General features: G+C 36.2%; 2 protein-coding genes across 4 annotated transcripts; one reads left to right on the top strand and one right to left on the bottom strand.

The window, feature by feature from the left end:
• The first annotated feature begins 384 nt into the window (after window positions 1-384).
• Window positions 385-2640, top strand: LOC132618391 (CBL-interacting serine/threonine-protein kinase 7-like). The gene has a single exon (XM_060333452.1). The coding sequence runs from the start codon at window positions 525-527 to the stop codon at window positions 1848-1850; it is 1326 nt and encodes a 441-aa protein (XP_060189435.1). The 5' UTR covers window positions 385-524; the 3' UTR covers window positions 1851-2640.
• Window positions 2641-4616: 1976 nt separating this feature from the next.
• LOC132616910 (acylamino-acid-releasing enzyme-like) lies at window positions 4617-25243 on the bottom strand. Of its 3 annotated transcripts, none has more exons than XM_060331669.1 (18): window positions 25082-25243; window positions 21513-21691; window positions 20601-20904; window positions 19769-19990; window positions 18974-19186; window positions 18389-18463; window positions 18052-18190; window positions 17385-17536; window positions 17203-17285; window positions 16975-17096; window positions 16771-16849; window positions 16175-16352; window positions 15797-15857; window positions 15504-15626; window positions 15119-15316; window positions 14462-14530; window positions 13643-13719; window positions 4617-4743 (listed from the first exon to the last, which is right to left on the bottom strand). In XM_060331669.1, the coding sequence occupies exons 1-18, from the start codon at window positions 25189-25191 to the stop codon at window positions 4680-4682; spliced, it is 2448 nt and encodes an 815-aa protein (XP_060187652.1). In that variant the 5' UTR covers window positions 25192-25243; the 3' UTR covers window positions 4617-4679. The 3 variants fall into 3 exon arrangements, with proteins under 3 accessions (XP_060187652.1, XP_060187651.1, XP_060187654.1); XM_060331668.1 differs by lacking the exon at window positions 4617-4743 and adding an exon at window positions 13253-13555 and having other exon boundaries at window positions 25082-25242; XM_060331671.1 differs by lacking the exons at window positions 4617-4743; window positions 25082-25243 and adding exons at window positions 13253-13555; window positions 24245-24396.
• Between the last annotated feature and the right edge of the window lie 2138 nt (window positions 25244-27381).

The raw sequence follows: 27381 nt of genomic DNA, 5'->3' as shown, positions 1-27381 counted from the left end.
CATATATCCTTGTATTCTTAATGGTTTCTATTATTCTCATTGTATTGTTAATAGCCAAAAATAGACATGTCTGTATTTACAAGCATGTCAAATAACATATGTGTCCTTGTAATATAAGCCGATATATTACAAGTTTATGGAACAAGCTACAATCTTACTCTATAGAGAACTTGTGACAATTCTGTATGATTCATGACTAATCCATCAGGCACTAGAGATTGAATATAACATAAAATCATACTTATTTGTTGTAACTTGTATGCTACAATTTTTTTTTGTTCGTAACTTTAAAATCATGACACTCACAAAAAGTTAGTATATAACATGAAGTGGTACCCATTTTTTTTTTCATGCAAAAGTATCCCATTTGTTCAAATCACTCTAAAGTAAAACAGCTTAGATCCAGTGAAGCCTCCGCTCAAACTGATCTCCTATAAAACCAACCTAAATACCTCCTCATTTGACAGCCCTGTTCTTGCCCACCAACCCCCCCACCCCACTCCACCCGACCCCTCGTCGCAGGCATGGACACGAAATGCACCCAACCACCCTCCTCCACCGCGAAAATAAGACGAACCACTAGCTCCAACGGTAGTGGAACCGGAACCATAATTCTTGGCAAGTACAAACTTGGCCGTCTTTTAGGCCGTGGTAGCTTCGCTAAAGTCTACCACGGCCTTTGTTTAGACGACAACACTAATATCGCGATCAAAGTTATCGATAAAAAAACAACCATTACCGATACCTCAATGGAGCCCCGTATAATACGTGAAATATCCGCTATGTGTCGTCTCAATCATCATCAGAACATTATCCAATTGATCGAAGTAATGGCTACAAAAACCAAAATATACCTCGTCATGGAGCTCGCCCCAGGGGGCGATCTCCACACCAAGCTAAACCGTAGAGGGCGGTTTTCTGATTCCACCGCGCGTTTTTACTTCCACCAATTAGTCTCTGCACTCCATTTTTGCCATCAAAATGGCGTTACTCATCGCGATATGAAACCACAGAACCTTCTTCTTGATCAAAACAACAACCTTAAAATCTCCGATTTCGGACTTTCTGCGTTGCCTGAACAGCAAAAAAACGGCGTACTTCATACTGCTTGTGGGACACCAGCTTATACTGCTCCTGAAGTAGCATACAGAAAAGGGTATGATGGTAAAAAGGCTGATTCTTGGTCTTGTGGAGTAATCTTATTTGCATTTCTCTCTGGATCACTTCCTTTTGATGATGAAAATATACCAGACATGTACCGTGCAATGCACCGTCGCGTATTTCAGTTTCCTGATTGGGTTTCAAAACCAGCTCGGAATGTAATAAACAAGTTACTTGATCCTAACCCGAATACTAGATTAAGCATAGAGCAACTAATGAAGCTTTCTTGGTTCAAGAAATCCACGACGAAAATGGGACATTCAAGTCATCATCAGGTGCAAGTAGGCGAATGTTTATTTGAAAAAGATTGTAAAACATTGGGCAGAGTAAATGCGTTTGACATAATATCAATGTCATCGGGGTTGGATTTAACCGGGTTGTTTGAAATTGGATTGAGTAAGAAAGAGATGAAGTTTACGACGAGTGCTCGAATTGGTGATGTTGAAGAGAAGTTGATGAAAATTGGAGAAAATGGAGGGTATAAAGTGGAAAGAGGGAAAGGTGGGGGTATTGGATTGGTTAAAGGAAGAGTAGTTTTAATGGTGGAGATTTTGGAGGTGGCAATGGAGTTGTTGTTAGTGGAGATTAAGGTTATTAATGGAGGATTAGAATTTGAGGATTATCAATGGGAAGAATTGAAATTTGGGATGAAAGATATTGTAGTTTCATGGTACAATGATGGGTCTTGAAGTGGAAAGATGGTGGATGGTTGTTTTCGTCTTCTTTTATTTTTTTTAGTTATTGTTTTGTACTTTTATTCGAAACTAACTAGCTCGATTAATCTGGATTCATGCTGCATAGAGTTTAATAAAGCGAGAAGTACTCTATACTTAGAGTTTTTTCATTCTTAGGACTTGAGACGATGGAGGATGGTTGTTGGATGAATTTCAATAGGAAAATTGTGACTTCCGAGTTCACTAAAAAGGGAAGCGCTCCTTACTAAAAGTTTCTGATCCCGGTGGATCGGAGGTTAGTTGTTGGATGAATTTCATTGGGAAAATGGCAAAGGATAAGTTTTGTTGCCGGTATTAGATCACTAAAATGGGAAGTGCTCCATACTTGGAGTTTCTCAATTCTTAGGATTTGATCCCGATGGAGGATTGTTGTTGGATGAATTTTTCAATGGGAAATGGCAAAAGACGAGTTACGTCACCGATAGAGGTCACTAAAGCTAAAAGCGTTCCGTACTAGGAATTTCTTCATTTTTAGGACTTGATCCTAAGTTCACTAAAGCTAAAAGCTTTCCGTAGTAGGAAATTTCTTCATTTTTAGGACTTGATCCCGATGAAGGATGGTTGTTGGATGAAATTCAACGGGAAATGGCAGAGGATGAGTTGTACAATGATGGTAGCCATCACAGATGCTATTGAATGTATAGGCATATGATAGTTGTTCTGCTTGGGAGTTGAGATCTTTTCTTTTAGTGTTTGAATATGATTTTGTAAATAAAAATCCTCTTGTTGATTTTTAGTTGCACAATACGTTTCTCATTAGTTCCTTTTCATACTCGTAAGTTAATTTGATCTAGGATTTTAGGCTATCAAAACATATGCTTGAACCTATGATATCACCCGTAAAGCAAAATTAAGTTGTTAAAGAGAACACAACTTTGAATGAATTATATTTTACCTAAAAAACATGAGATTTGCCAAACACGTGGCAATATCTATTTTTGTTGGTGGTAGTGCGATTTGAACCCGAGACATCTCGATCTGTCCTGATACATATTGAAATTTGTGACCATTTCATCTAAAAACTGCTAGATAAAACACACTTTTATTTAATTATGACAATTCCATTACTTCACCAACCATATGAATTAAAGAAAATACATAGGAAAGGGAGCAACAGGTCACAACATTTGTATCTTGAGCAGTAACTTTCACAAGCTTACCCATGCTTTAGTACTGAGGGTCCAAAGCATAATGTGGTAACCAAAAAACATTTTCAGTTTCACACTAATTTTTCCTTTTAAAAGTTTCAAAAATCTCCACAACCTGATCCCACCAAATGTTCCATCGTACGATATTCCTTTCGTGTGGAATTTGAAACTGAAAGAAAAAAACAAATATTTGAAGCTTCCCGTTTAATACCTGATATTTGGTGAGAAATGAGGAGGAGAAAAACTATAGGATATTAACAAAAGTAATTATGTTATGAACATATGAGCCGTCTTAGCTCAGTGCGTGGCTTTTAACCACGTGGTCGTGGGTTGACATGTTTTTATTATTGGTCCAAATTTTCTTCATTACCACTTTCCAATCCAAATTCGTGCTGTATGACGAAGGGGAGGTGTTCATTTCTCCGTTCTCGTGACTTGAATCTAAAGACCCCTAAACGTGGTCATGGGTTCGACCCCACGGACGGCGACATGTTTTATTATTGGTTCAAATTTTCTTTATTACCACTTCCCCATCCAAATTCGTGTTGTATAATGAAGAGGAGGTGTTCATTTCTCCGTTCTCGTGACTTGAATCTAAAGATCTCTAAACTAAAGATGGAGGAATACAATTAATCCGTCTTAAACATGTTTTCATTGGGTTAAAGAAGTGGATGAAATAAACTATTACTACTCGTTTTCCTCATGTGATTATTTGCAAATCTACGATTAAAAGTAATTTAACACCTACGACTTTCAAATTCTTTCAAAAGAATGGACGATAGAAACAATTACTCATTCTCTTTATGTGACTACTTGCAACTCTATGATTAAAAGCAACACCAAAGTTGGTGTCCGTTTGCCTTGATTGATTTACGTCACACTAATTTGAGTGCAGAGTACAATGATAATTTCTTTTTATATATCTTAGAATTAGCTAAAGAAACAAACTGAATTAACAAACCAAAATATTGTCTCTGCAAAGTTTAGATGTTCTTGTGAAAACGTGTTGCGAAAACTACATATAATAAACACCACCTACAGAGGAATATCATTTTTTTCTCTCTCTCAAAATGCTATCATGGATGTAGAAAGAAGAAAATTCCATGTGACGTAAATTTGATAATTTAGTAACTTGTGATGTACAATAAATCATTCGACTAATATTAGAAGAGTCAGAGTCTTTAAAGAGGAAATGATCTCATATGCCCACTTACAATTTGAATAGAGAAAAATAACCCCACAAAGATCTCATATGCCCACTTACAATTTGAATAGAGAAAAACAACCCCACAAAGATCTCCCGTTTCTTGGGTAATTTTTTTTTACTGATCTCTAGTTAAAGGGGTCATAAATGGACTATAAAACCGAATCTCCCGCAGGGGCGGATCCACGTGTAAGTGAGGGTGTACCCGAACACTCTAGGCAAAAAATTACAGTGTATATATAGGGTAAATTTTCTGTATTTATGTACATATATTAACTTTTGAACACCCTCAGCAAAATATTACAGTGTATATTTAGCTTCTTTTTTTTTCCGAACACCCTGAATGAAAATCCTGAATCCGCCACTGATCTCCCGTCTTCATATTACCTAAGATCACTCAATCTTTTGATTGGATTGGATGTCTATATTCATCTATTTGCAGTACTTCTTAAACCAAACTCCAATGTTTAGAAAGCTTTCAAAGTCAGATTGTGGTCTGCAAAACAGATGTGTATATGTAAGTTCAAAATATGAAAGTGAAATAGTGGAATGTTAACTCAAGTACAAGCTATACTGCAAATTCATGAACATAGACCACTTTACCTATCAAGTGCATGAGTGTCCTTGGGGAATACTTTAACCTCCACTCCTTTCTCCTTCATCGCCCGTGCATACTGCACCAGATAAGAGTGAAAAATATACACTTTCTTAAGTAATACATTGAATGGAAATAAAACCATAACTTAAAACGCCATCGATCATTGTGCTGCAACAAACATTACAGCCACTAGACCGCAACAAGGAGGGAGGATCTCGTCCATATAAAGCTCTAAAAGGGGTCATCTTGGTGGAACCATGGTAAGTGGTATTGAACCAAATTATTACAATAACACTAATTAATGTTGGCAGGGGTATGTGTGAAGAAATAAAGTTGATGTTTTGGAGCTACAAAAATACTAGATATTTATTAAAGGTTCTAGAATGACTTAGTGTACTATCTTAGATAATTATCTTGAAGAAAAATCTAGATATTCTAGAGTAATACTAGAAGATAAAGATAACTCGATTTTTCTTATGGATGTATCTAGAATAATATCTAGAAGCATCCCTAGACAAGTATAAATAAGGGTGACATTAGACATTTGTAATCAACCCATAAAAACCCAATACAAGCCAATTCAAGGAGTCTTCTTCCATAACAAAGTTCTACCTCAAATCTTTCTTTGCCTTTCTAAGCTTCTTCTTCTTTAGTTGAATCTTCCGATCTTAGTTAACGATCTTGGGCTAGCAGAAGGTTTCTCCGATTTACTTTTCTTTTGCTATATTTCTCTACATGGTATCACAACCATAGTCGTAGTTGGCTTCTGGATTTTATTGCAAGATCGGTGTCACGACCCAACCTCGTAGGCCGTGACTAGTGCCCTACTTGGGCACCCTGACATACCTACCCACATCGAATCTCATACAAACAGCATTTATGGCTATAACTGCTATATGCCGTCTCAAACTATATCAAACTTTATTAGACACATTTCAGCGCAAACATATACATATACATATATCAAAAAGCCGGCAAGGCTATCACATATGTCAAAAGCCGACAAGGCTATCAAATATGTCAAAAGCCGACAAGGCTATCAAATATGTCAAAAGCCGACAAGGCTACCAAATGGCGCAACGGCCCAAAACATATACAAAACGCACGCCGACAAGGCTGCCATAACGAAAGAGATCATATAAACACAACTGCACTGAAGCAGGCACACACACCCACAAATACGTCTACAGACCTCTATACAGACCAAACGAATCATATGGCGGGACAGGGCCCCGCCGTACCCCGGAACAAATATATACATGCATAGCGAACAAAATATATATATACCAAAAGTGTATGCTCTGAAATGAAAAGAGCACTCCAAACGGCAGAAGAGGATGTCCTAAACTGGAGGATCACCAAACTGTACGTCGGTACCTGCGGGCATGAAACGCAGCCCCCGAAGAAAGGGGGTCAGTACGAAATATGTACTGAGTATGCAAAGCAGAATGTACAGAAAGCAAATCTGAGATATAAACGAAATGAAAGTATCAAACATAAGTGCAAATCCAACATATTAAAATTTGTTTACTTTCAAAAACATGTAAGTCATGCATCGGGTACAGAAGAATATGGTCGCCCACCCGTCCATGGCGCCATAACACCAGAAAGTCTCAAATCTCCGTATCCCCGTCACATATCACATCACAACATAACGCCATACACAGCATAACACCAAATATAGGTGGAACCCGACCCTCTTTTGCGAGTAGCTCGGTGAACCATAAACACAGCATAACTCCGGAGTATATCAAAATGCGCACGATAACAGAACCGGCCCGGGACTCGGCGAAGGGAATAACAAAATGCACGAATAGAGTCGTGAGTAGTCATATGCATAAAATCAATATCATAAATTCAAACATAAGCACAACGATCATATTTGAAAATCGAAATAATAGTCTTAACAAATTCTTTCAAAATCTCCCGAATTTCATAAAGGGAAGTCGCGGGACCCACGGATGGGAATTTACCCAAGTCGGGCCCGCTTATGGAAAACATACTCGTTATGCGTAATGCAAACTTTTATAAAAATATATTGGAGCAATCCGAGCATTTATGTGAAAGTTATGGCATTCGGAAATTTCGAAGTTCTTTAAAGTGAAACCTTTTTGCGCAAAGTTCGAAAAGCGATTTTTCGAATACATAAAGGTTCATATATCATCAAATCATACATAAGAGTGCCAAAGAACATATACGGATCATAACATGCTCGGATTTCGGATTTGGAATTTTCCTTAAGGCTCTAATTTAGCCTATGAAAACTAAGACATGCCAAAAAGAAAGGAAGTTGCCTTACATACCTCGAACGCACTTCCAAGATAGCCAATCTAAAGCTAATCCAAATCTACGCCTCGGGCTCTCCAAGGTCTACAATTACGCCAACGAATAACAAACATTAGCTAAGGGCACTTAAGCCATTCATTCCAAACTAATCATTAAATTCTACAGAAAATTCGGCAGCACTTCCCCTGTAGGTAGGCCATCCCGAGAATTTATCTCGCTCAAAATCAACAACAACAACCACAATTTTCCTCTAAATTGGCCGAAAAACAGCCCCTATGGCCGAGAGCAGCCCCCCCCCCCCCCCCCTTTACACATCCCTCATTTTCAATTATGTGTTGTATCACAATCCACAATATAACGATGTCATTCTCATAAACTATACAATTTACATCAAGCGTACGATAAGCCTTAAATCAGCCCGCATAATCACCACATCAATCTTAAGTCATTAAACACTTATTTCCAACTAGAATTCATATCGACGATAACTAAAATACTAAGCGATAGTGATACGATCTTTGACACATTATAAAACTCACATTCGCCCACACCACACATATACATATGTTAATGATTCTTATATACACGAATTTCATTCAATGCACAAAGTTCTCCAAATCAGTCCGCAACGCCTACTATGTCAATTTGGGGCATTAAATTCTCATTTCCAACCTACAAATCATCACAATAACCATTACGACGCTAAGCGATATAAATTCATTCCTTGCCAAACATTAGGGCTACACACGGCTACATTACTTCCATGTATACATATATTGACGATTTGTATTCTTTTCTCCACTCTACAACAATTTAACACGATACAAGACTAAATTCATCAATCCAATACCACACAACACACACCCACTTCACACGGCCAACATACCAAACACACAACCCAACTTCAACATTCCATATTTCATGATTTCTATCCATTTTAGCATACTACAATAGGCATACAAGATTCACAATACATAAACAAGATGAAATCTTACCTTTGTTCTTCACTTCCTTCAATAGCTAGGGTTTGCAAATGGGCACTATTAATGGTTGGATGACCCAAACAACTCTTCCACGCTACTTAGGGACCTCAATATAGTTGATTAACACCAAGGAATTATTTTTGGGAAGGCTAAAAATGATCTTGTTTTTCTCTCCTCTTGGCCGAAAACAGTGGAGAAAAATGGGGCTCTCCAAGTTGTTATTTTTTTCTAAGTGAATAATGAAGAGAGATGAATTGGAAGTCATCTTTTAGTCCACAAAATATCTCTTAGTTGTATTTGGCCCACACAATGTGTTGGACCATTTAAAATTGGCCACACAATGTGTGGGACCAATCTCATTTACATGGCCACCATGGCATTTGTACAACATTTTTAAATTCCAATTTTTATGAATTGTGGTCCCAATTTTCCCTAAGTGTTCAATGCCATCAATTTCATACCTAACTTATATCTCAAAATAAAATCAAATGGTCAAAAGTCCCGACTTCAAATCCCGAAATAATCTTGGCCTTAAATTATCATAGTTAATCCGGGTTGTCCCAATGTATAAAAATGCGGGACGTAACAATCGGGCCAGTGGTAGATTCAACTGGTTTCTCTAAATGGATTTAAGCGGCCGAGTTAATGGACTGGGGATGAAGTTGTTGAATCAGTCCAATTACAAGGTATGGAAGACATGTATGGAGTCATACCTTGTGGGAGAGGATTTGTGGGATGTTGTTAATGGTAGTTACACAAGTCCTCCTATTGACGGACCGGAAAATACCAGCGCATACAAGAAGTGGAAGCAGATTAATGCAAAGGCGGAGTTCATCCTGAAGAGGTCCATCTCTCACAAATTGTTTGATCATATTATAAGGTGCAGATCAGCTTATGAAATTTGGAGGACCCTTGATCGTTTGTTCAATAAGAAGGATGAAGCGCGGCTACAGATCTTGGAGAATGAATTGGCTAACACCATTCAAGGTAATCTTTCTATTGCTGAATATTTTTTGAAGATTAAGAGCTTATGTTCAGAGATCTCATTATTAAATCTAGATGAGGCTATCTCTGAAGCACGAATGAGAAGAATGATCATTCGTGGTTTGAAGAAAGAATATATTCATTTTGTTACATCAATTCAAGGATGGGCTCAACAACCATCCTTGGACGAGTTTGAGAATTTGTTGCCATCACAGGAGCTCCTAGCCAAACAGATGGCTAGTGTATGTTTTAAAGAAGGGGAAGGAAATGCTCTTGTATCCGACAAGAGAAACTTCAAAGGAAAAACATTCACAGATACGCCACACTCCCGATTTCAAAGTGTTTCCAGCTCACCAGAAAAGGAGGGAGAGTCTACTAATAACTACAAGAAGACTCTGAAGTGTTACAGGTGTGGTAAAATAGGACACATAAAAAGATATTGCCGAACAAAAATGAGCAACATGACTCAAGTTGAGAAAGCTGCTGAAGAAGAAGAGGACTGGGGAAGGTGCTTCGTAGCTGAGGCTCGAGTAGTAGATGCCCTGGCTTCCTTCAATTTCGAAAGAGACAGGATCATGGATTCAGGAGATAATACAGTTCATCATGTGGAGAAAGAACGCATTGGTGTTATTAACAAAATGAAAGAAGATTCTAAAGATGTTCATACTGGTGACGTGGTAGGTGCTATCGAGGAAATCAATGAAGCAGATCCTGAAATTGGTAATAAAAGTCTGGACGTGAGGGATGTTGAAGTAGAACCTGAGCAGGCAGTGTCTGAAACTATACATGTCAATGGTGACAATTTCAGACAAAGCATTGAGGGAGATATAGTGAAAGTTGAAGTCTCTGGTCAATCATATGACATATCAAGGTCAATTACTGGCTCAGAGGAAATACTAGAAGCAAAGTATCAAATAAATGAAGAGGTTGACCTTGAAGGCTTAATTTCATATGGAGATACAAGCAGTATGATTTTTGAAAGCTCTGAAGCTGCCAAACAGTTTATCGAGGAGTTGGAAAGGAAATCTAGTGATGGATCCTATGCTGGTATTGAGGCTTCGAAGGAAATTCATGGTCAGATCATCACCGACTCAGGTGCTTCTCCAGATAACACAATTGTTAAGGAGCTAAGAGAAAGGGGGAGTCTGGAAACTCAAGAATGTGAAGTTCAGCATGAAGATGAGTCACGTGGTTCGCAAAATCCAAAAAGAAATAGTGGCAAGTCCGCTCGCTACCGAGATGGAAATTGTATCAAGACATATTCATGTTTCTTTGGAGGCTCAATTATTAGTGGAAAACCATCATCATTTGAAGAAGGAAGAAGTGTCGAGCAAATATTGCTGAGATCTTCACCAAGGCACGCCCAAAAGCTTCGGTTGAGTTCTTCCGCAACAAGCTCGGGTTAGTTTCCAAAAAATCACTTTAATGGGGAGTGTGAAGAAATAAATTTGATTTTTTGGAGCTACAAAAATACTAGATATTTATTAAAGGTTCTAGAATAACCTAATGTACTATCTTAGATAATTATCTTGAAGAAAAATCTAGATATTCTAGAGTAATACTAGAAGATAAAGATAACTCGATTTTTCTTATGGATGTATCTAGAATAATATCTAGAAGCATCCCTAGACAAGTATAAATAGGGGTGACATTAGGCATTTGTAATCAACCCATAAAAACCCAATACAAGCCAATTCAAGGAGTCTTCTTCCATAACAAAGTTCTACCTCAAATCTTTCTTTGCCTTTTTAAGCTTCCTTTTCTTTAGTTGAATCTTCCGATTTTAGTTAACGATCTCGGGCTAGCAGAAGGTTTCTCCGATTTACTTTTCTTTTGCTATATTTCTCTACAGTATGTTCTGTACCGAATACGTGTAATGCCCCGAAGCTTTGGATTAATTTGATGCTTCTGATTCAACTACCAGACAACCTAAGGAAATATGCGCGAAGATAGGATTGGCCCCTGCAGCAAGCATTATCCGGGAACGATTATCCAGGAACAGGAAGATGGTCGGCTTGGCACGCCTAAATCTCCCACAATCAATCCAGAAGGCTTCAGGCGACTGGAGCAACCTTTGAAGGTGCTCAGCCTTGTTCACCAAGAAGTCTGCTACAGATGAGTAAAACTTTATTTGCTTATAGGCACCGTGACATGCTTCGAGCTAATGGATAGATCAAAATCAATATGTTTAAGCCACCAAATAACTTAATTATTAGTTGTCTTTCTGATAACACCAACACTACACAGACAAAAGAACTTCAAATTGAGAATACAGCTCATGCATCTAAGATTGATATTAAGAAAATTGAGACCTACTAAAAACTAAAATGACTTTAGATTTCCGGTTCTGCTCATGAGTGTCCCTATCCAGTGGAGATGAATGCTCTTCTGGATAGAACCGTCATGTTTAGAGTGAATGTTAAAGAAGCAAACACTGAATCGCATGATGAAGTCTATGTCGCTAAGATCAGCGACGACGAAGATCATATGAACCAAAACAAGAAATCTCCAGAAGAAGAGAGACTTACCATATATTAACATTGCTGATGAGAAAATTGGTGTCGTTATGGTCTTTTTTATTTTTGTTAATTACCGTGTCTTGATAGTTCGTTAATATTGCTGATATTTTACCGTACTGACTATTTCCGTTTTGATTGTGAGAAACTCATCATCAGCTTTTCCTTTGCCTTTCTTTTGTACCTCATCATCTGCATCACGTACCTGTTTGGCTTTGCCTTTGCCTTTCTTTTGTACATGTACCTGCATGGTCTCAAAACAAAACCTAGAACTACAATTTTGATTTCCCCTCCTTATATACAATCTACTATCTTCTTGTTTAGACCATTTTACCCCCCTTTGCTTGGCGGTTCTAATTATTTAATTACTATACTTAAAAAAATTACATTAAGTATTAGCTACTTACTGCCGCCAATTATATTAAGGGTCTATAACGGCTCATTTGTTTTCATTAACACTAGTTTTGCGTTGATGAACAAAAAGATGTACAAAAATAAATTGAAAATAGTAATTTGGGTTAAAATAAATGCAATAGTTATTTAAATGATGAAAAATGTTATTACATTGGCGCAATAGCTAAATTTGGTATCTTCGGGAATGCAAGGATGATGAGTTTAGTTAAATTAGTTGCACAATATTTATAAGAGTACATATTTTATTATATGAGATCCAATATGCTACGCCGTATCTTACTCCACATCTCGTTATAAACGATATTTAGTTAACTTTGGTCTTGATGTTCAACCAAAGAAACTAAATTTGGTCTTTTTTCCCATCTCTTTGTGCTATTGAATTTATGATTGTTAAGTTTTCCTTTTGGTAAATCACCCTTCATCTTCTTTACGTTTTAAAATTCGTTTGTGTTGTGTTTAAGAAATAATGTCGATTATATTTTCGTTTATCATAAAATAACTACTTTTCATCGAAAGTAATATTTTATAATTAATTTTGTATTAAAAATAATTAGACATAAATAATTTTATATTTCAATTAATTTGGAATGTAAATTTAGCAAAAATGGCGTCCTTATTAGTGGATATAACTTTAAAGGCATTTAAATCATTTTAATAGAAAAAGGTATTTATAAAAACTTTATTAGTAAACATTTCAACTGCTTATTATCAGTTTTTCAACTCTTTTATCCAAACACATAATTACTTATTTATTAAATCAGTTTCAACACTTGAAAGTATTTTTCAACATAGTACTTATTAGCTAGCTAAGCCAAACGGGCTTGTATTTCTAAATGTTAGAAAAATAATAATTTATATTAATGAAATCTTAATTGATGTTAAATTATTAATTGTAAAAAGTTTTTACCTATTCAAATAAGGAAATGTTTAATGGTTAATAATTTAATTAACTAAATATCTTAAATATTAGAAAATTATATTTTCCTTATGTGATTATTTGCAACTCTACGACTAAAAGTAATTTAACACCCATGACTTTAAAATTCTTTCAAAAGAGCGGACGATATAAACAATTACACAATTCTGTTTATGTGACTGCTCGCAACTCCATGATTAAAAGCAACACCAAAGTTATTGTTCGTTTGCCTTGATTGATTTACATCACACTAATTTGAGTGCAGAGTACAGTGATACTAGGATCTTTTCTTTTTATACATCTTAGAATTAGCTAAAACAAACAAACTGAATAAATAAACCAAAATATTGTCTCCCCAAAGTTTAAAAATTATTGTCAAAATATAGAGGTATAACATTTTTTTTCCCTTTTTCAAAAGCTATACTAGAGCTGCTATATCATGTAGAAAGAAGAAAACTCCATGTGAGGTCAATTTAATAATTTAGTTATACTGGCATTCAGCATGAAGGAATGTGACAAAGGACATCAATAGAAATTTAGAATTCATCTATTTGCAGTACTTCTTAAACCACACTCCAATGTTTAAAAAGCTTTCAAAGTCAGATTGTGGTCTGCAAAAGAGATGTATATATGTGAGTTCAAAATATGAAAGCAAAAGAGTGGAAATGAAACTCATGGAGGACATAGAACCAGATTACCTATCAAGTGCATGAGTGTCCTCGGGGAACACGATGACTTTAACCTCCACTCCTTTCTCCTTCATCGCCCGAGCATACTGCACATGATAAGAGTGCAAATCACACACTTTCTTAAGCAATACATTGTATAGAAATGAGTAACCAAAACTTAAAAGGCCATCACTTATTATACCGGAGCAAATAGTACTGTAATGGCTCCATTTTGATCAAATAATAGGAATTTATTAACAATGGGCAAAACACACCCGTATATAAGTATGCCAAAAAGTAGAAAACCGAACAAAAGGATATGGTTTTCTATGAACGACATCCAATCTTCTATACCTACAGGAATCTCGTGCGTGAAACTGGCTTATAAACAATAACTAACCCGCCTTCATCTCACTGAATTACGTGATTCACTGATTCTTATTGCCAATTGGGCGGCAGCACATATAACATTTTTGGTCCATAGATGATTGCGTACTTCAACAGATCCTTTTTACAACAGTTTATCAGTAAACACAAAGCTTGTAGATTGTCTTTATCAATAGAGCCAACAACTAGAGTCCGCAGAGATATGATCATATAATGGATTGGTTCATAGTTGTTCAAAGGAACCAAAAGGTAAATGATATAGACCATGAACACACCAAAAAAAAAAAAAAAAAAGGAGTTTGCCCATACCCTTGATATCATGTTAAAAATGAAACATGATATGCAACCAACAAAAGGTGCAACTAGGAAGATGATAAGAAATCTCACTTGATTCCATTTAAGAATGAACCTTTATGTTCAATGAATAAAACAAGCAACTAGAAAGATGATAAGAAATCTCACCTGCAACCCAGTAGACATCGGTACACGGAGGTCCTTAGCACCTAACAAGAAAAGCGTAGGAGTTCTGACCTGCAAAATTGGCAAACACAAGGATGTTGGAGACGCATATACAGTCACACCTCTATAACAGTCATCCTTCACACCAACATTTTATTATAACGGCCAAGTTTTTTTGGAACGGATTTTTCATGTTATTTTATATTATATGTTCGCATAACAATAATTAGCTAGCACCCAATGGGGTGACCTAGTGGTCAATGAAGTGGGTTGAGAACTATGACGTCTTAGGTTCAAATCCAGCAGAAACAAAAATACAAGGTGATTTATTCTCATCTGTCCTAGCCTTGGTGGATAGAGTTACCTGGTACCTGTTGCTGGTGGAAGGTATCCCGTGGAACTGGTCGAGGTGCGTGCAAGCTGGCCCGGACACCACGGTTATCAAAAAAACCAATTCACCATAGCACCAAAATATATCCGGACAAACGACTCTATTATAGAGAGGTTGATTGTAACAGTATCCGTGATCCTTGAAATCTAGCATGACTTATAATTTCAATTTTTTTTTCCAATTTAAGCAGGCATTTCTAGAGAACTAACAGAAAGATAAATTGCTTAACACAAGAGACTGTCGAATACAGATTTGACAGAGGCGTATACCTTGGAGATGTGTAGAATTGGTGATTTTCGGTAAAAGGCGTCAAGATGCTCAGCTGAAGTAGCCTCTGTAAAACTTGATTTTCCCTTATCTCCAAATGTCTCTGCATAGCACCAATCAGGTATATCCGATGTACCGACCATCAAAGCGAGGTTGCAGACAGGGTTCCTTGCAACTGCTGCTGCAAACTTATCCGGTGCCTACAAAAATAGTAACAGAACTATCAAGCAATAGTCATTTAAAAAAAAAAAAAAATTGTCCAGGTTCGCTTTGTGAAGCACCACAAATGTTTATTGAACAAATTTGACAAGCACCATAAGTAAGTTCAGAAAAATGGGTGCATATAGAAACCATAAAAGACAGTGGCGTATTAGGAAATTGGTAGACCTGGCCAATCAAGTGAGTTGTCAAAAATCCACCGTGGGACCCTCCGAGCACAGCTATTTTAGATGGATCCACAAGTCCCTTTTCAATGACATGATCTATAGCAGCAAGTACATCATTAACATCCTGCAGATTATGAAAAAAGAGTACAAACACTCTTAGGTTCCAAATCCCTTAATAGAATTATTATGAAAAAGGAGAAATTCTATTTCATATAACAAAACCACTCAAGCCTAAACAAAAGTAAGGAAGAAACCTTTTAAGGGAAAGAAAACGAAGAGACTGCAAACAAGTACCTGTGATCCAATTTTCCCAGGAAGAGATTGTACTGCTTCCTCGCCAAAACCCAAGGAGCCTCTGTGAGGAGATTAAATAAAAAGTGCTCATCAACAGTACGGAGTTTAAGAAACAAAGGAAGACTTGAAACTTGTGGTCTAAAATAAGTCATACATATATGTGGCTATAAATCATCTCATTAAGGGTAAAATGGGTATTATAAAATTAAAATGTTACTAAATATCGAAAGGTGTTTCACATATATCAGGACAGAGGGAGTTTTAACATTAATCTAGCATCTCAAATATACGTTACTAGTATTTCACTGTCGGAGTTATATTTCAGTAACCATTATAATTAACAGAGGTGTGAAGAAAGAAGTCAGTAATGTTGGTTACCTATAATTTACAATCAACAAGCTATAACCAAGTGAGGAAAGGAAAGCCAAGGACTTTGAGAAGCTTGACAATGAAGTAGAATGAGGACCTCCGTGAAGGACTACAATCAGTGGATCGCACACGTTACGGCTCTGCAACTTGGAGGATACAAAGATAGCCTCGTACGGTTTGCTGGCACCTAACATGAATAAAACTCATTGAAGGTTATAGTAAAAACAGCAGAGATTAGTAATCTGGAAGGATCCAAGCATCTATTGATCTGCAAATAGCATAAGAGGTCACAATCATACGTCCTTCCATGAATTTATAAACTTGCCCTTAAGTTCAATGGGGTTCTTAACCCCCTATGCACTCATGGGAGAATCACTGCGAGTAATCAAACAGCTTGACAGATAAATAAATTGTTCATTTTTTAATAGCTTTCCTACCCTATAGATGAGAAAACATTAGGAATAGCTGCAATCTATCAAAAGAAACAGGTTTGCATAAGGTTATGGCAAGAAGTTGGTCTTTATATCACGATACATAAACCTATCCCAAGAAATCCACGTCTACCTGTAAGCAAGTCTTTAGTGAAGAGTGCGATGAGTTATTACCTTTAGTAAGGTTCTGCGAGATATCCCTGACAGGAATCTTCATAACACTAAATTGGCGGGAAGACAGCAAAAATGTAACCTGTGAGCATATTTGGGGACATTTAAATTTCAGAAAAGCCATCCTAGCAAGTAAATGCCTAACAGAACAGACTAGATGAAATAATAAATAAAGGAAAAAAAAATAAACAAAGAAAACAGACAGACCTTTTCAGAGCATCTAGATATGGGGCTTGAAACATCTAACCAACTCCATGAGTCCTCTGTGGATGCCTTACGGACAAGGGAACCATACTTGATTGCAGGAACATCAACGGGACTACTACAAACTATAACCGGAAAAAAATGCCAGACTCTTTGATTAATGGGAGTACTATTACAGTTTACAGGAACCAGTATAAAGTATATAACTTAAGTATCAACACTGATTCTTACCAGCTATGATGTTGTCACCATCTAGTGCAAGCAAATTCCAAGAGAAGCTAGAGTCTCCAGGGCTAATGCGCGATACACTTCCACTATTTTTTTTTGATAAAGACGCATATCACAATTATTAACTCATTGGTACAGAAAAAGAATTCATGCCATTCAGATTGAGTAACAAAATATTTGGTCACCTTATCACATTTACTGAAATTATTACTTGTGTGCTGCCCCAGATAGAAGATAAAATTATAGTATGTCCATCGGAAAGCCAAGGTCTATTAAGAACACTAAAGCAGTAAAGGCCAGGGAAGCAGCCATCCTCAGGACACGTCACAACAGGAACCTGCAGTTGCCCCTCGCAGCATGAGTAGGGGTGGCAAATTAGCCCATGAAAACATGACCCGCCCAAGTTTGGGCTGGTCATTGACCCGCCCAAGTTTGGGCTGGTCATTGACCCGCCAATTTATTGGCTCAGCCCATTTTAGCCCAACCCATTTCAGCCCATCTAAAAGTTGGGCTGATATGTAACCCAAATTGACCCATGAGAAATCTTATTAAAATATTCCAAAAAGACATGTTTTAATTTGATATGTTATATATAGCCGTAAGAAAAGAAAAACAAAAGTTTTGTTAGGTACTTAAAAAATTATAAAAGAACATACAAAGAAATTAAAACTTAGTAAGAATTGGGCGGGTTGGGTTGTGACCCACCCGCCCATTTGAAACCCCTAGTAGGTGTGCTGACCATAGGATAAAGCTCGGAATCAATTAAAAGTAAATAATACTGCTAAAATGGTTCATGATAACTAGCCTCAAAGTGCTGATGCAAGTAATCAGAATTACAAAACGTGAGTCTACCACATCAACAATTTTAGCATCTGGAGTTGGCTTTCCGCTGAATGACCAATCAATCCTATGAAGTGAACCAGTTGCAGAATGTGCCCATGAATCTACTGAACTTCTAGCAGACAAAAATATAAGCAATTTTCCATCCGGGCTGCAAAATTTATTGAAAAGACTAGTTAGATCCAACTGATGTTTTTCAAATGTTATCTTAATGAAAAGGAATTAGGGGAATGACTTCTTCATCCACACATCTCCTTTTCCCTTTTTTCTACCATTTTTCTTTTTTTCTCTCTCTTTTTTATTCTAGGGGACGGGGAGGAATTGGCCAGACAAGTAATTCAAGACAAACCTGAAACGAGGAAAGTAAGCACTACTTATGCTTTGTGTCAGCTTAATCGGAGATACATTGTTGGCTGCATTAGTTCTGAAAGTGACAAAAAGTCAGTTGAGACTACCAAAAATGCATAAATCAGATATACAAGAATTCTCCACTAGCTAATAGCCTGTTTGGCCAGGCTTATAAAATCAATTTATTTTGCATAGTGTTTTTTCATAACAAAAAAACAATAGTTTTCGTGAGAAGTAGTTTGTGTTTGGTTAATCAATTTGAAAAACACTTTTGAGCATCAATTCGTGTTTGGCCAAGCTTTTAAAAAGTGCTTCTAGGTATATTTTCCAAAAGTGCTTTTCAAAAAAGCATTTTTGGGGAGAAGCTACTTTTTTCAGCTTCTTAAAACAGCTTTTGCTTCTACTCAAAAGCACTTTTTCTTCTCCTAAAAGTATGGCCAAACACCTTAACTTTGAAAAAAAACACTTCTGGCCTTGGAGAAGCTTGGTCAGACATGCTATAAGTTCCCTATATACTACATCTATACAAAAGCAGATGTAGTTAATCCACAACATTTTCATTTCTGGTAACTAGCAAGTTACTTACCCAGATTGATGGACTTCTAACTTTGAAAGTGGAGCTCTAACAGCATACAAGGCACAAGGCCTGTTATAGCAATATTTTATACCCAACTTTCTAGGATCTGATGGCCACCCAACGAAAACCAGATATTGTTGCAAGCCTTCACGGGATGGAGCCCATACAACTTGTCCGACACTCAGTGACTTCCCCATTCCTTCAACAGGACGTACTTCTCCACTGCATAAATTTATATTTAGGGTTTCTATCCAAAGACATCAAAACTAAATCCTTTTACCAGACTGATACAAGCAAAAATAACGAGGTTGAATACATCGTCAACCCCTTAAGATTGTCAGTGAATTTCATTTAAGCACTCGAACTATAGCCTATTCTAATTGAGCACCTAAACACATGATAAAGTGCTCTTATTAGATACTCCTGACTCATTTTAAAAAAAAAAAAACTGCGCGTGTTCTCAAACGCCTATTACATAGAAAAGTTAATCACATAAAATATGCCCCTCCTTTAATTATACATCAACTTCAATTGGAACATGCTTGAGGTTTTACGGCTTATTGAGGCTAATGCATATAATTAAAGGTGGTGACATATTTATGTGCTTAACTTATCTACGTAAAGGGCGCTTGAGAACACACGCAAAAGCTTTTAAAAGTATTGAGTCAAAAATGTCTAATAGGAAACTTTATCATGTGTTCAGGTGCTCGATCAAAACAGGTAGTAATTCGAATATCTAAATGAAATATACTGGCAAGTTTAAGGGGCTATCGGTGTATATTGCCATATAACAAATTGTCATACCTGTTGACATCGATGATGAAAAGAGCAGGTTGTCTTTTTCCAGCATAGGTTTCCCCCCACTCCTCTTCCCAGTCCCCTTGACCTTTCCAACTCCCACTATCCTTATCTGTAGAATTATCTTTCTTATAACCAAAAGTAGTAAATGTAGGCTTCGAGGGAGCAGGCTCCTCAGCGACATAAGCAATAAGAGTTTCATCGTTGTTCCATGATATTCCCTCAAACCTGCATTATCAAATTTTAACAAACACCAAGTGAGTGTATGGGAAAGTGAAGTAAGTAAAGTGATGTTTAGCAGAAAATGACAAAAATGGTCCCTTAAGTATGCACTAAAACAGCTTTGGTCCTTTAAGTTTGCTAAATGTTTAACACTTTTAGTCTACGTCAAATATTAAACAATTTATGTTAGTTAGTTTGATGGAAACCAAAAAGGGCAGATTTAACCATAAAACCCAAGAAAGTCCCACCATATCCTAAAATATGTAACACAAAAAACTGCACTAGACACTAAAAAGATATAAAGAAATTACACCTCAAAAGCTGGACCAGACTCTAGAAATTAATCAAAAATAGCAGAAACTACAAAAATTATACCTCTAAATATGAGTTCCTGCTAATTTCCTTTTCTCTTTTTTCTTTTTTTTAATAATTCCTGTCAAATCTAACGAACAGAGTTCGGTACATATTTGACGGAAACTAAAAGTGTTAACTGTTGACAAACTTAAAGGACCAAAGTTGTTCATTGCATTCTTAAAGCAACTATTCTGAACCTACCTGCAAACATCAGGGACTATTTTTATCATTTTCTCGATGTTTAGTTCATATAATAACTTACCATCCATCTGAATATACAGAGCCATGGACAGAAGCAGGAACACAAAACTCCTTTTCGACCAAAGATCGACCCCAAATTTCAAACTTGGTTGGAGAATCATTTTCAGGATTCTTAACTACAAGAAGCTTTGAGCCTGAAGGTGATGGGATCATCATAGACACGTTGGACATCTCGATAGGGAAAGCAGCCCATTTAAAGCTTACAGCACTTTTACTTTCTTTAGAAATTTGACAAGGTAATATGTATCTCCTCTTCTTGTTGGCAAGGAGATTTGGTTGGCTCATTGAGAACATACCTTGGGAACCTTGAAAGGTAGAAAAAGGGTTAAAAACTAGCAGCAGTTAAAGAATAAAGCATAATATTTAAGTGGGAAGGGAAGAATTTAACTAATACTACACCATTTTTATCCTCCAGGTCAGATTTAGGGCGTGTTTGGTATGGAGGAAAGCATTTTCTTTCCTATTTTCCCATGTTTGGTTGGTCAAAATACTTTGGCATACTCTAGGAAAATAAATTCCTTAAAAATGAGGAAAATGACTTCCCTAATGGAAGTAGGAAAAACAAGTTCCATAAATCATTTTCCAAGACCATTGTCTCCTCCCCACCCACCCAACGGCCCAACTGCCACCACTTGACCATCCCACCCGGCACCACCCTCGAACCCCCACTCCCCACTCCATCCCACCTCCATAGTGTTTTACTAGATTACATATAAATGCTCTTGGAATGAAAAAAAAATTTGCTTACTTACCAAACACCGGGAAAAAAAAGAGTAAGAAACCCACTTGTTTTCCAAGAAAACATCTTCTAAAAAAATATTTTCCATGGAAAACATATTCCTTCGTACCAAACACAGCAATTATTATTGTTCATCACCAAAACAAAGAGAATGAAAAACTAAAGAAATCATACCACCGTCAGATGTGAAAGTCCATGCTTTGTCAATGGTGGGGATACTAGTGAAATCTTGGAGCAAATTAGATTGAGAAGAGTATTCTTCCTCAGAACTCGCATCCAAACCCAGAGGAAACTCTTTAGTGGAGATGGCTCCCACATTATTCATTTTGGATAAAACTGCGAAACTTCGTCTACTAATGAAAAAAAAAGAAAAAAAAGACCAATTAATATAGAAAAGGGAGTCTAACAGTGATGGACACGTTTTTTTCGTCTTGAATGCTTACAGAATGACAAGATGGAGATAAGTGACTACGAAACAAAAATTCTAGTGTTTTGAAGTTGATCAATAAAAGTTCAAATGATCTAAAGGAAGCAACTTTTAAGACTGGTGCTGAAAGAAACTCAAACAAATAATAACTAAGTACCACATGATTTTGAATTTTTCCACTACTCATGATTAATGGAACATCCTCTTAAGAAAAAAGAATCTTTTCTTTGGTAATGTACAACTTGGTACAAGTAAACGTATGATCTTTTCAGAAGCATTCACAAGAATTAGCATTTGCTCCAAGTTTTGATTCCGTAATGTCCTTGTATTGGATCTAGCTAACACCCGCCCATGCATATTGAAAGAAAAAAAATCCTAGAATCAGAGAGAACCACCTACAATATGCTAAGGCATAGTAGATTAATGATTACTAGATTTTTTCCTGATAAGTGCACCATTTTTTATTTTTGCTAAAGTAACGCATTTATGTACACCTTTTATTCAATTCATAGCAGCAAAATGGTCAATTCTAACTACACTTACTAGAACAGATAAAGTTTTTTTCTTTCTTAATACTTATCGAGTACAAATCAATCTTTGCACCAAATGAAACAATATATGCACAAAATCAAGATACGCAAAAGGAAATGGCAGAAATTAGAAACGCAACAGAAGAAGAACAAGAAAAAGACAAAAAAGATCAAATAGTTCTGCAAAATGAAAACTTTTCAAAGTTAATTAGGGACATAAAAAGCTATATATCGGAATGCAATATGCAGTACTATACGAAAATACAAGCATAATCAAGACACAATGAAAGAGAATATACATGATTTTTTTGCCAAAGGCACGCATCCATGTACACTTTTTAATTAATTCATAGCAGCAAAATGGTCGATTGTAAATGCCCATACTAGAACAGATAAAATTTTGTTCTTTCTTAATACTTATCGAGTACAAATCAATCTTTGCACCATATACAACAAAATATACTCAAATTCAAGATAAGCATAAGGAAACCGCAGAAATTAGAAACCCAACATTAGAAGAACAACAAAAGACAAAAAAAAAACAAAAAAAAAAAGAAGTTAAGACAGTTCTGCAAAAGGAAAACTTGCAAAAGTTAATATTGCAATCATAAAATTCTATCTACATTACTGTACAAAGCTACAACCATATATTGACATAATCAAGACACAGTGAAAGAGAATCTAAATCGAAGGGGAGCCTTGGCGTAACTGGTAAAGTTGTTGCCATGTGACCAGGAGGTCACGGGTTCGAGCCGTGGAAATAACCTCTTGCAGAAATGCAAGGTAAGGCTGCGTACAATAGACCCTTGTGGTCCGGCCCTTCCCCGGACCCCGCGCATAGCGGGAGCTTAGTGCACCAGGCTGTCCTTTAGTGAAAGAGAATCTAAATGCAATTTTTGCTAAAGGTCAAAATGCAATTAGCATCTATGCACACCCTTTATTTAATTGGCATAATACATAAACAGACCCTTAAACTTGGCTTCAGCTAGCAAGTATACCCTTTAACTTTGGATGTGCACAAGTAGGCACCTCAATTTATATAACGTTGAACACATAAACGCAAATGCTTACATGGCACTGACGTGACTCTCCAAAATTTATGTGCCACGTCAGCATTTGTGTTCACATGTTCAACTCTAGACAAGTTGAGGTGCCTACTTGTGCACACCCAAAGTGGGAGGGCATACTTGGCAGCTGAGACCAAGTTTAAGGGTCTGTTTATGTATTATGTCTATTTAATTCATAGCAGAAAAACGGTCAAATCCTAAATGCACTTATGAGAACAGATAAAGTTCTTTTCTTTTTCAATACTTATTGAGGACAACTCAGTCTTTGCACCATATGTAACAAAAAAGGGCATGTTACACATTTGGCCAGTTGACTAAAAATAATTACATTCGCTAGCTAAATATAGAAAAAATATATACTACTTTGTATCCAAAATGTAAGTTTTATGTATAACATACAACATTAATATACAAAAAAATATACATTTGTTAGCTATTATTTTGGTGAGCGGCTATACTTATCAACAAAAATGCACAAATTTAAACGCAACAAAACAAGAACAAGAAAAAGAACCCAAAAAAAAAAAAAAATGTCTACTCCCTTCCGTTCAAACAGAGTGTCTACTTAGCCTTTATTTTTTAGTTCAAAAAGAGTGTCCACTTGCCAAATCAAGAAAGAATTAACCTTATTTTTTCATATTTGCCCTTATTAAGTGTTAAGTGATCAAATCTCAATACCTTTTTAATTAGGGACAGTTTAGTCAAATTATCTACTTTTGACTAGGAGTTAGTATTTTAGTGTGCAAATGACTTAGTGGACACTCTTTTTGAACCGGAGGGAGTATCCAAATGTAATCAATTAAAGACAAAATGAAAGAATCAGTACTATAGGAAGATTTGAACAAATATTTGCATAATCAAGACAAGTGAAAGAGAATTTACATGTATAGCCAAAAGGGTCAACTGGAAATAGGTTTGAGTTGCTTGAGAAGGCGAATTTCAGACAATACTTATTTGAGGACAACTCAATCTTTGCACCATATGACACACAAACGGCACATTACACATTTGGCCAGTTGACCAAAAATAATTAAAGATGTACTCATATTTTATGTATAACATACATTAATATACAAAAAATATACTCTCTCTGTTTGAATTTGTTTGAACCTATTTTCTTTTTAGTCCGTGTTAAAATGAATGACTTCTTTCCTAATTTAAAAACAAATTCACTTTATGAATGATTTACAGTCACACAAATTTTCAAGACTTATTTTGAACCACAAGTTTCAAAAGTCTTCCCTCTTTCTTAAATGTCGTGTCCAGTCAAATGGGTTCATATAAATTGAAATGGAGGGAGTACATATTTGTTGGCTATTATTTTAATGGGCGCCTATTTATGTTAATTTATCAACAAAAAATGCACAAATTCAAGATAAGCATATGAAAATGGTAGAAAAGCAACAAAAGAAGAACAAGAAAAGAACCCAAAAAAAAAAATCAGATAGTTCTGCAAAATTAAGAAAGAATTAGCTTTATTTTTTCATATTTACCCTTGTTAAGTGTTTTTTTAATTAGGAGCAGTTTAGTCAAATTAACTTTTTTTTGTTCAGGAGTTAATATTTTTTTAAGGGGTATGTAAATAGCTAAGTGGACACTTTTTTTTAAGTGGAGGGAGTATCCAAATGTAAATAATTAAAGACACAATGAAAGAATCAGTACTATACAAGGCTACGAGCAAATATTTGCATAATTAAGACAAAATGAAAGAGGATTTACGTGTTTAGCCAAATGGGTCTATTGGAAATAGGCTTGAGAATGCGATATTGGGGAAAGCTATGAGAGTGCGTGCGTATTGCTGCTAAGGGAGAAGAAACTATATTCGTCATACTCCACTATGTTTTACTTTTCAACCACATTAGCTCCTTTTTTTTAGTTGAACTTTTTTCATATTGGCCCCTTTTTTAGTTTTTAATGAGACTCAACATCAACTGCATTTTACATTTTGCTTGGGGAAAAAACTTCAACCATAGAGTTTCTGGATGAATACTTGACCCAACTAAAGTATTTACACCAACTCATGTAAAATTATTTATGCCTTATTTGTTTTCATTAAGATCAAGGCGTCTAATCTGAATGCACATCTTGATTAAGATGTTGTTTCTAGATCTGAACACTAAATGATTAAGATTGTTTGTTTTTCAACATCTGAATGTGCATAATGTATGAATTTAAACATAAGTAATAAATATACAATTCAAATAAAAAAGTAACTAAATATTAGAAAATAGATACAAATTTAATAAAATACAAATATTATTTGATAAAAAAATGAACATTTATATAATCACATTTGACCTCGACTTACAAATCGCATTTGCTGGCTCTATTCATATTCATAGATTCTTTTCATAAATCGTAGTGTTGAACCCAACTTATAACTAACATTTTTAGATCCCGACTTATAAATCAAAGTTGTTGTGCCCGACTTACAAGTGCATTCACCTACCCCCGTTTATAACTCACAATTGTTGAGCCCGGCTTATAAATCGTATTTTCAACTATATATTTCATTTGTTACTTATCAATCGCATTTTTAGACTCCGACTTAGAGTTCCTTTGAATTAGTTAATAAGCTTTAAGTGATGAAACTTAATTTTTATAAATAAGCAGCTAGATATTTAGATAAAAGTGCTGAGATGTAACGACCAAACGTTATAGTCTTTTCGGTACTTTTGACCCTTCCCCGAGCTTGTTTAGATCACATTTGACCCGAGGGGACCGTTGACATGCTTCCCGAGGTGTTTGGATACGATTCGAGCGACTTTTTGGAAAATTTGGGCTTAAAGCGAAAAAAGAGTTGACTCAAAGTTAACTTTTGGGTAACAGACCTTTTTCGAGAATCTGTCGATTCCGAGAGGTATGGATGGCCTTTTAAAACTTGTGCGTATATTTGGATCGGTTCTCAATGCACTGGGGTGCATTTCGGGACTTGGTTTGGGAAGTTGATGTTGAGGTATCGGGGGTTGACTCGGTCACCGAGATCTCCGTTGGGAATTCCGAGGCCACGAGTGCGTTCGTAGCGTGTTTTTATATGTGTCTGCATATGTGGTATGTGAGCAGATGGCCTCGGGTGATAGTCGGGATTTTGGATTGAGATTGTGATTTTTTGGGAAGTTTTCTGGTTCTGGTGCCCCGCTATAGCAGCACTAGTACTGCAGCAGCTAGTGCATATAGTAGCTGACCGCCACAGTGGTCTGAGTGAGCGTCAAAGCGAGACCGCCGCAGCGGTCTCGTTGTCGTAGGAGCGGGCATCGGGCAGATACATTCATTAAATGAGTATTAAAAGTCGTAAATCCCTCATTTTTTATTATTTCGACTTTAGTGTTATTGGGAGCATTTTAAGGTGATTCTTGGGGGGAAATCTTTGTGATAAGTCCTTCTATCTTCTTTGCTATTCCATTTTCCATAATTATCTTAGGATTCCATTATCATGCTAGTTCACTAAGAGTTTAAGAATTAAAAAAGGGTTCAATGAGTTCTTCTTTCTAGGCTTTGTAATCTTGATTTATTGATTGGGTTAGCTTCATTAAGCGTGGAATTGATGACTAGGATCTATTATTGCATCATTTGTTCCTAATTAGTGGCTAAATTTATGGGATTGGAAGTGAGGATTCATACCCAAATTTGGGGATTTTGCCTAGAATCCGAATTTAAGTATTTTGTTAGTTCTCCTAGTTTATTATTGATGGGAATTGATCACCTAGAACCTTAATTTTTTGTTGGGACCTATAGGATCCAAATTTCATCTTTCTAGTTCATAAACCCCATTATATAGGTTGGGAATTGAGCCTTGAATAGAAGTAAGGTTTGAATGATGTTCTTCTTGATTCTAATTGCCTATTTTGGATATGATTAGACTTCCATTATCACGAGGCTCAAAGGAAAGAAAAGAATAAGGTGTGATTGTTGGAGACTTTGTTATTCGGCCTTCCAGGTAGGTTACGGTTTACCCTATGGTGAGACTTCTATTAGCGAAGCATATATTTAGATGATATTGTCGGAGAATGCATGTAAAC

Source organism: Lycium barbarum, chromosome 11 (assembly GCF_019175385.1).
Source record: "Lycium barbarum isolate Lr01 chromosome 11, ASM1917538v2, whole genome shotgun sequence".
NCBI classification, from domain to species: domain Eukaryota; kingdom Viridiplantae; phylum Streptophyta; class Magnoliopsida; order Solanales; family Solanaceae; genus Lycium; species Lycium barbarum.
The sequence above is the reverse complement of the archived record's forward strand: the minus strand, read 5'-3'. Positions and strand labels throughout refer to the sequence as shown.

Bases quoted from the DNA above. Each gene is read 5' to 3' on its own strand.
- LOC132618391 (XM_060333452.1), top strand. From the start codon at position 525: ATGGACACGAAATGCACCCAACCACCCTCCTCCACCGCGAAAATAAGA.
- LOC132616910 (XM_060331669.1), bottom strand. From the start codon at position 25,191: ATGACGAATATAGTTTCTTCTCCCTTAGCAGCAATACGCACGCACTCT. The intron at 13,720-14,461 runs GTGAGATTTCTT...TATCATGTGCAG, and splicing joins CGATGTCTACTGGGTTGCAG to TATGCTCGGGCGATGAAGGA. The intron at 4,744-13,642 runs GTAATCTGGTTC...TCTGTTTTGCAG, and splicing joins GACACTCATGCACTTGATAG to ACCACAATCTGACTTTGAAA.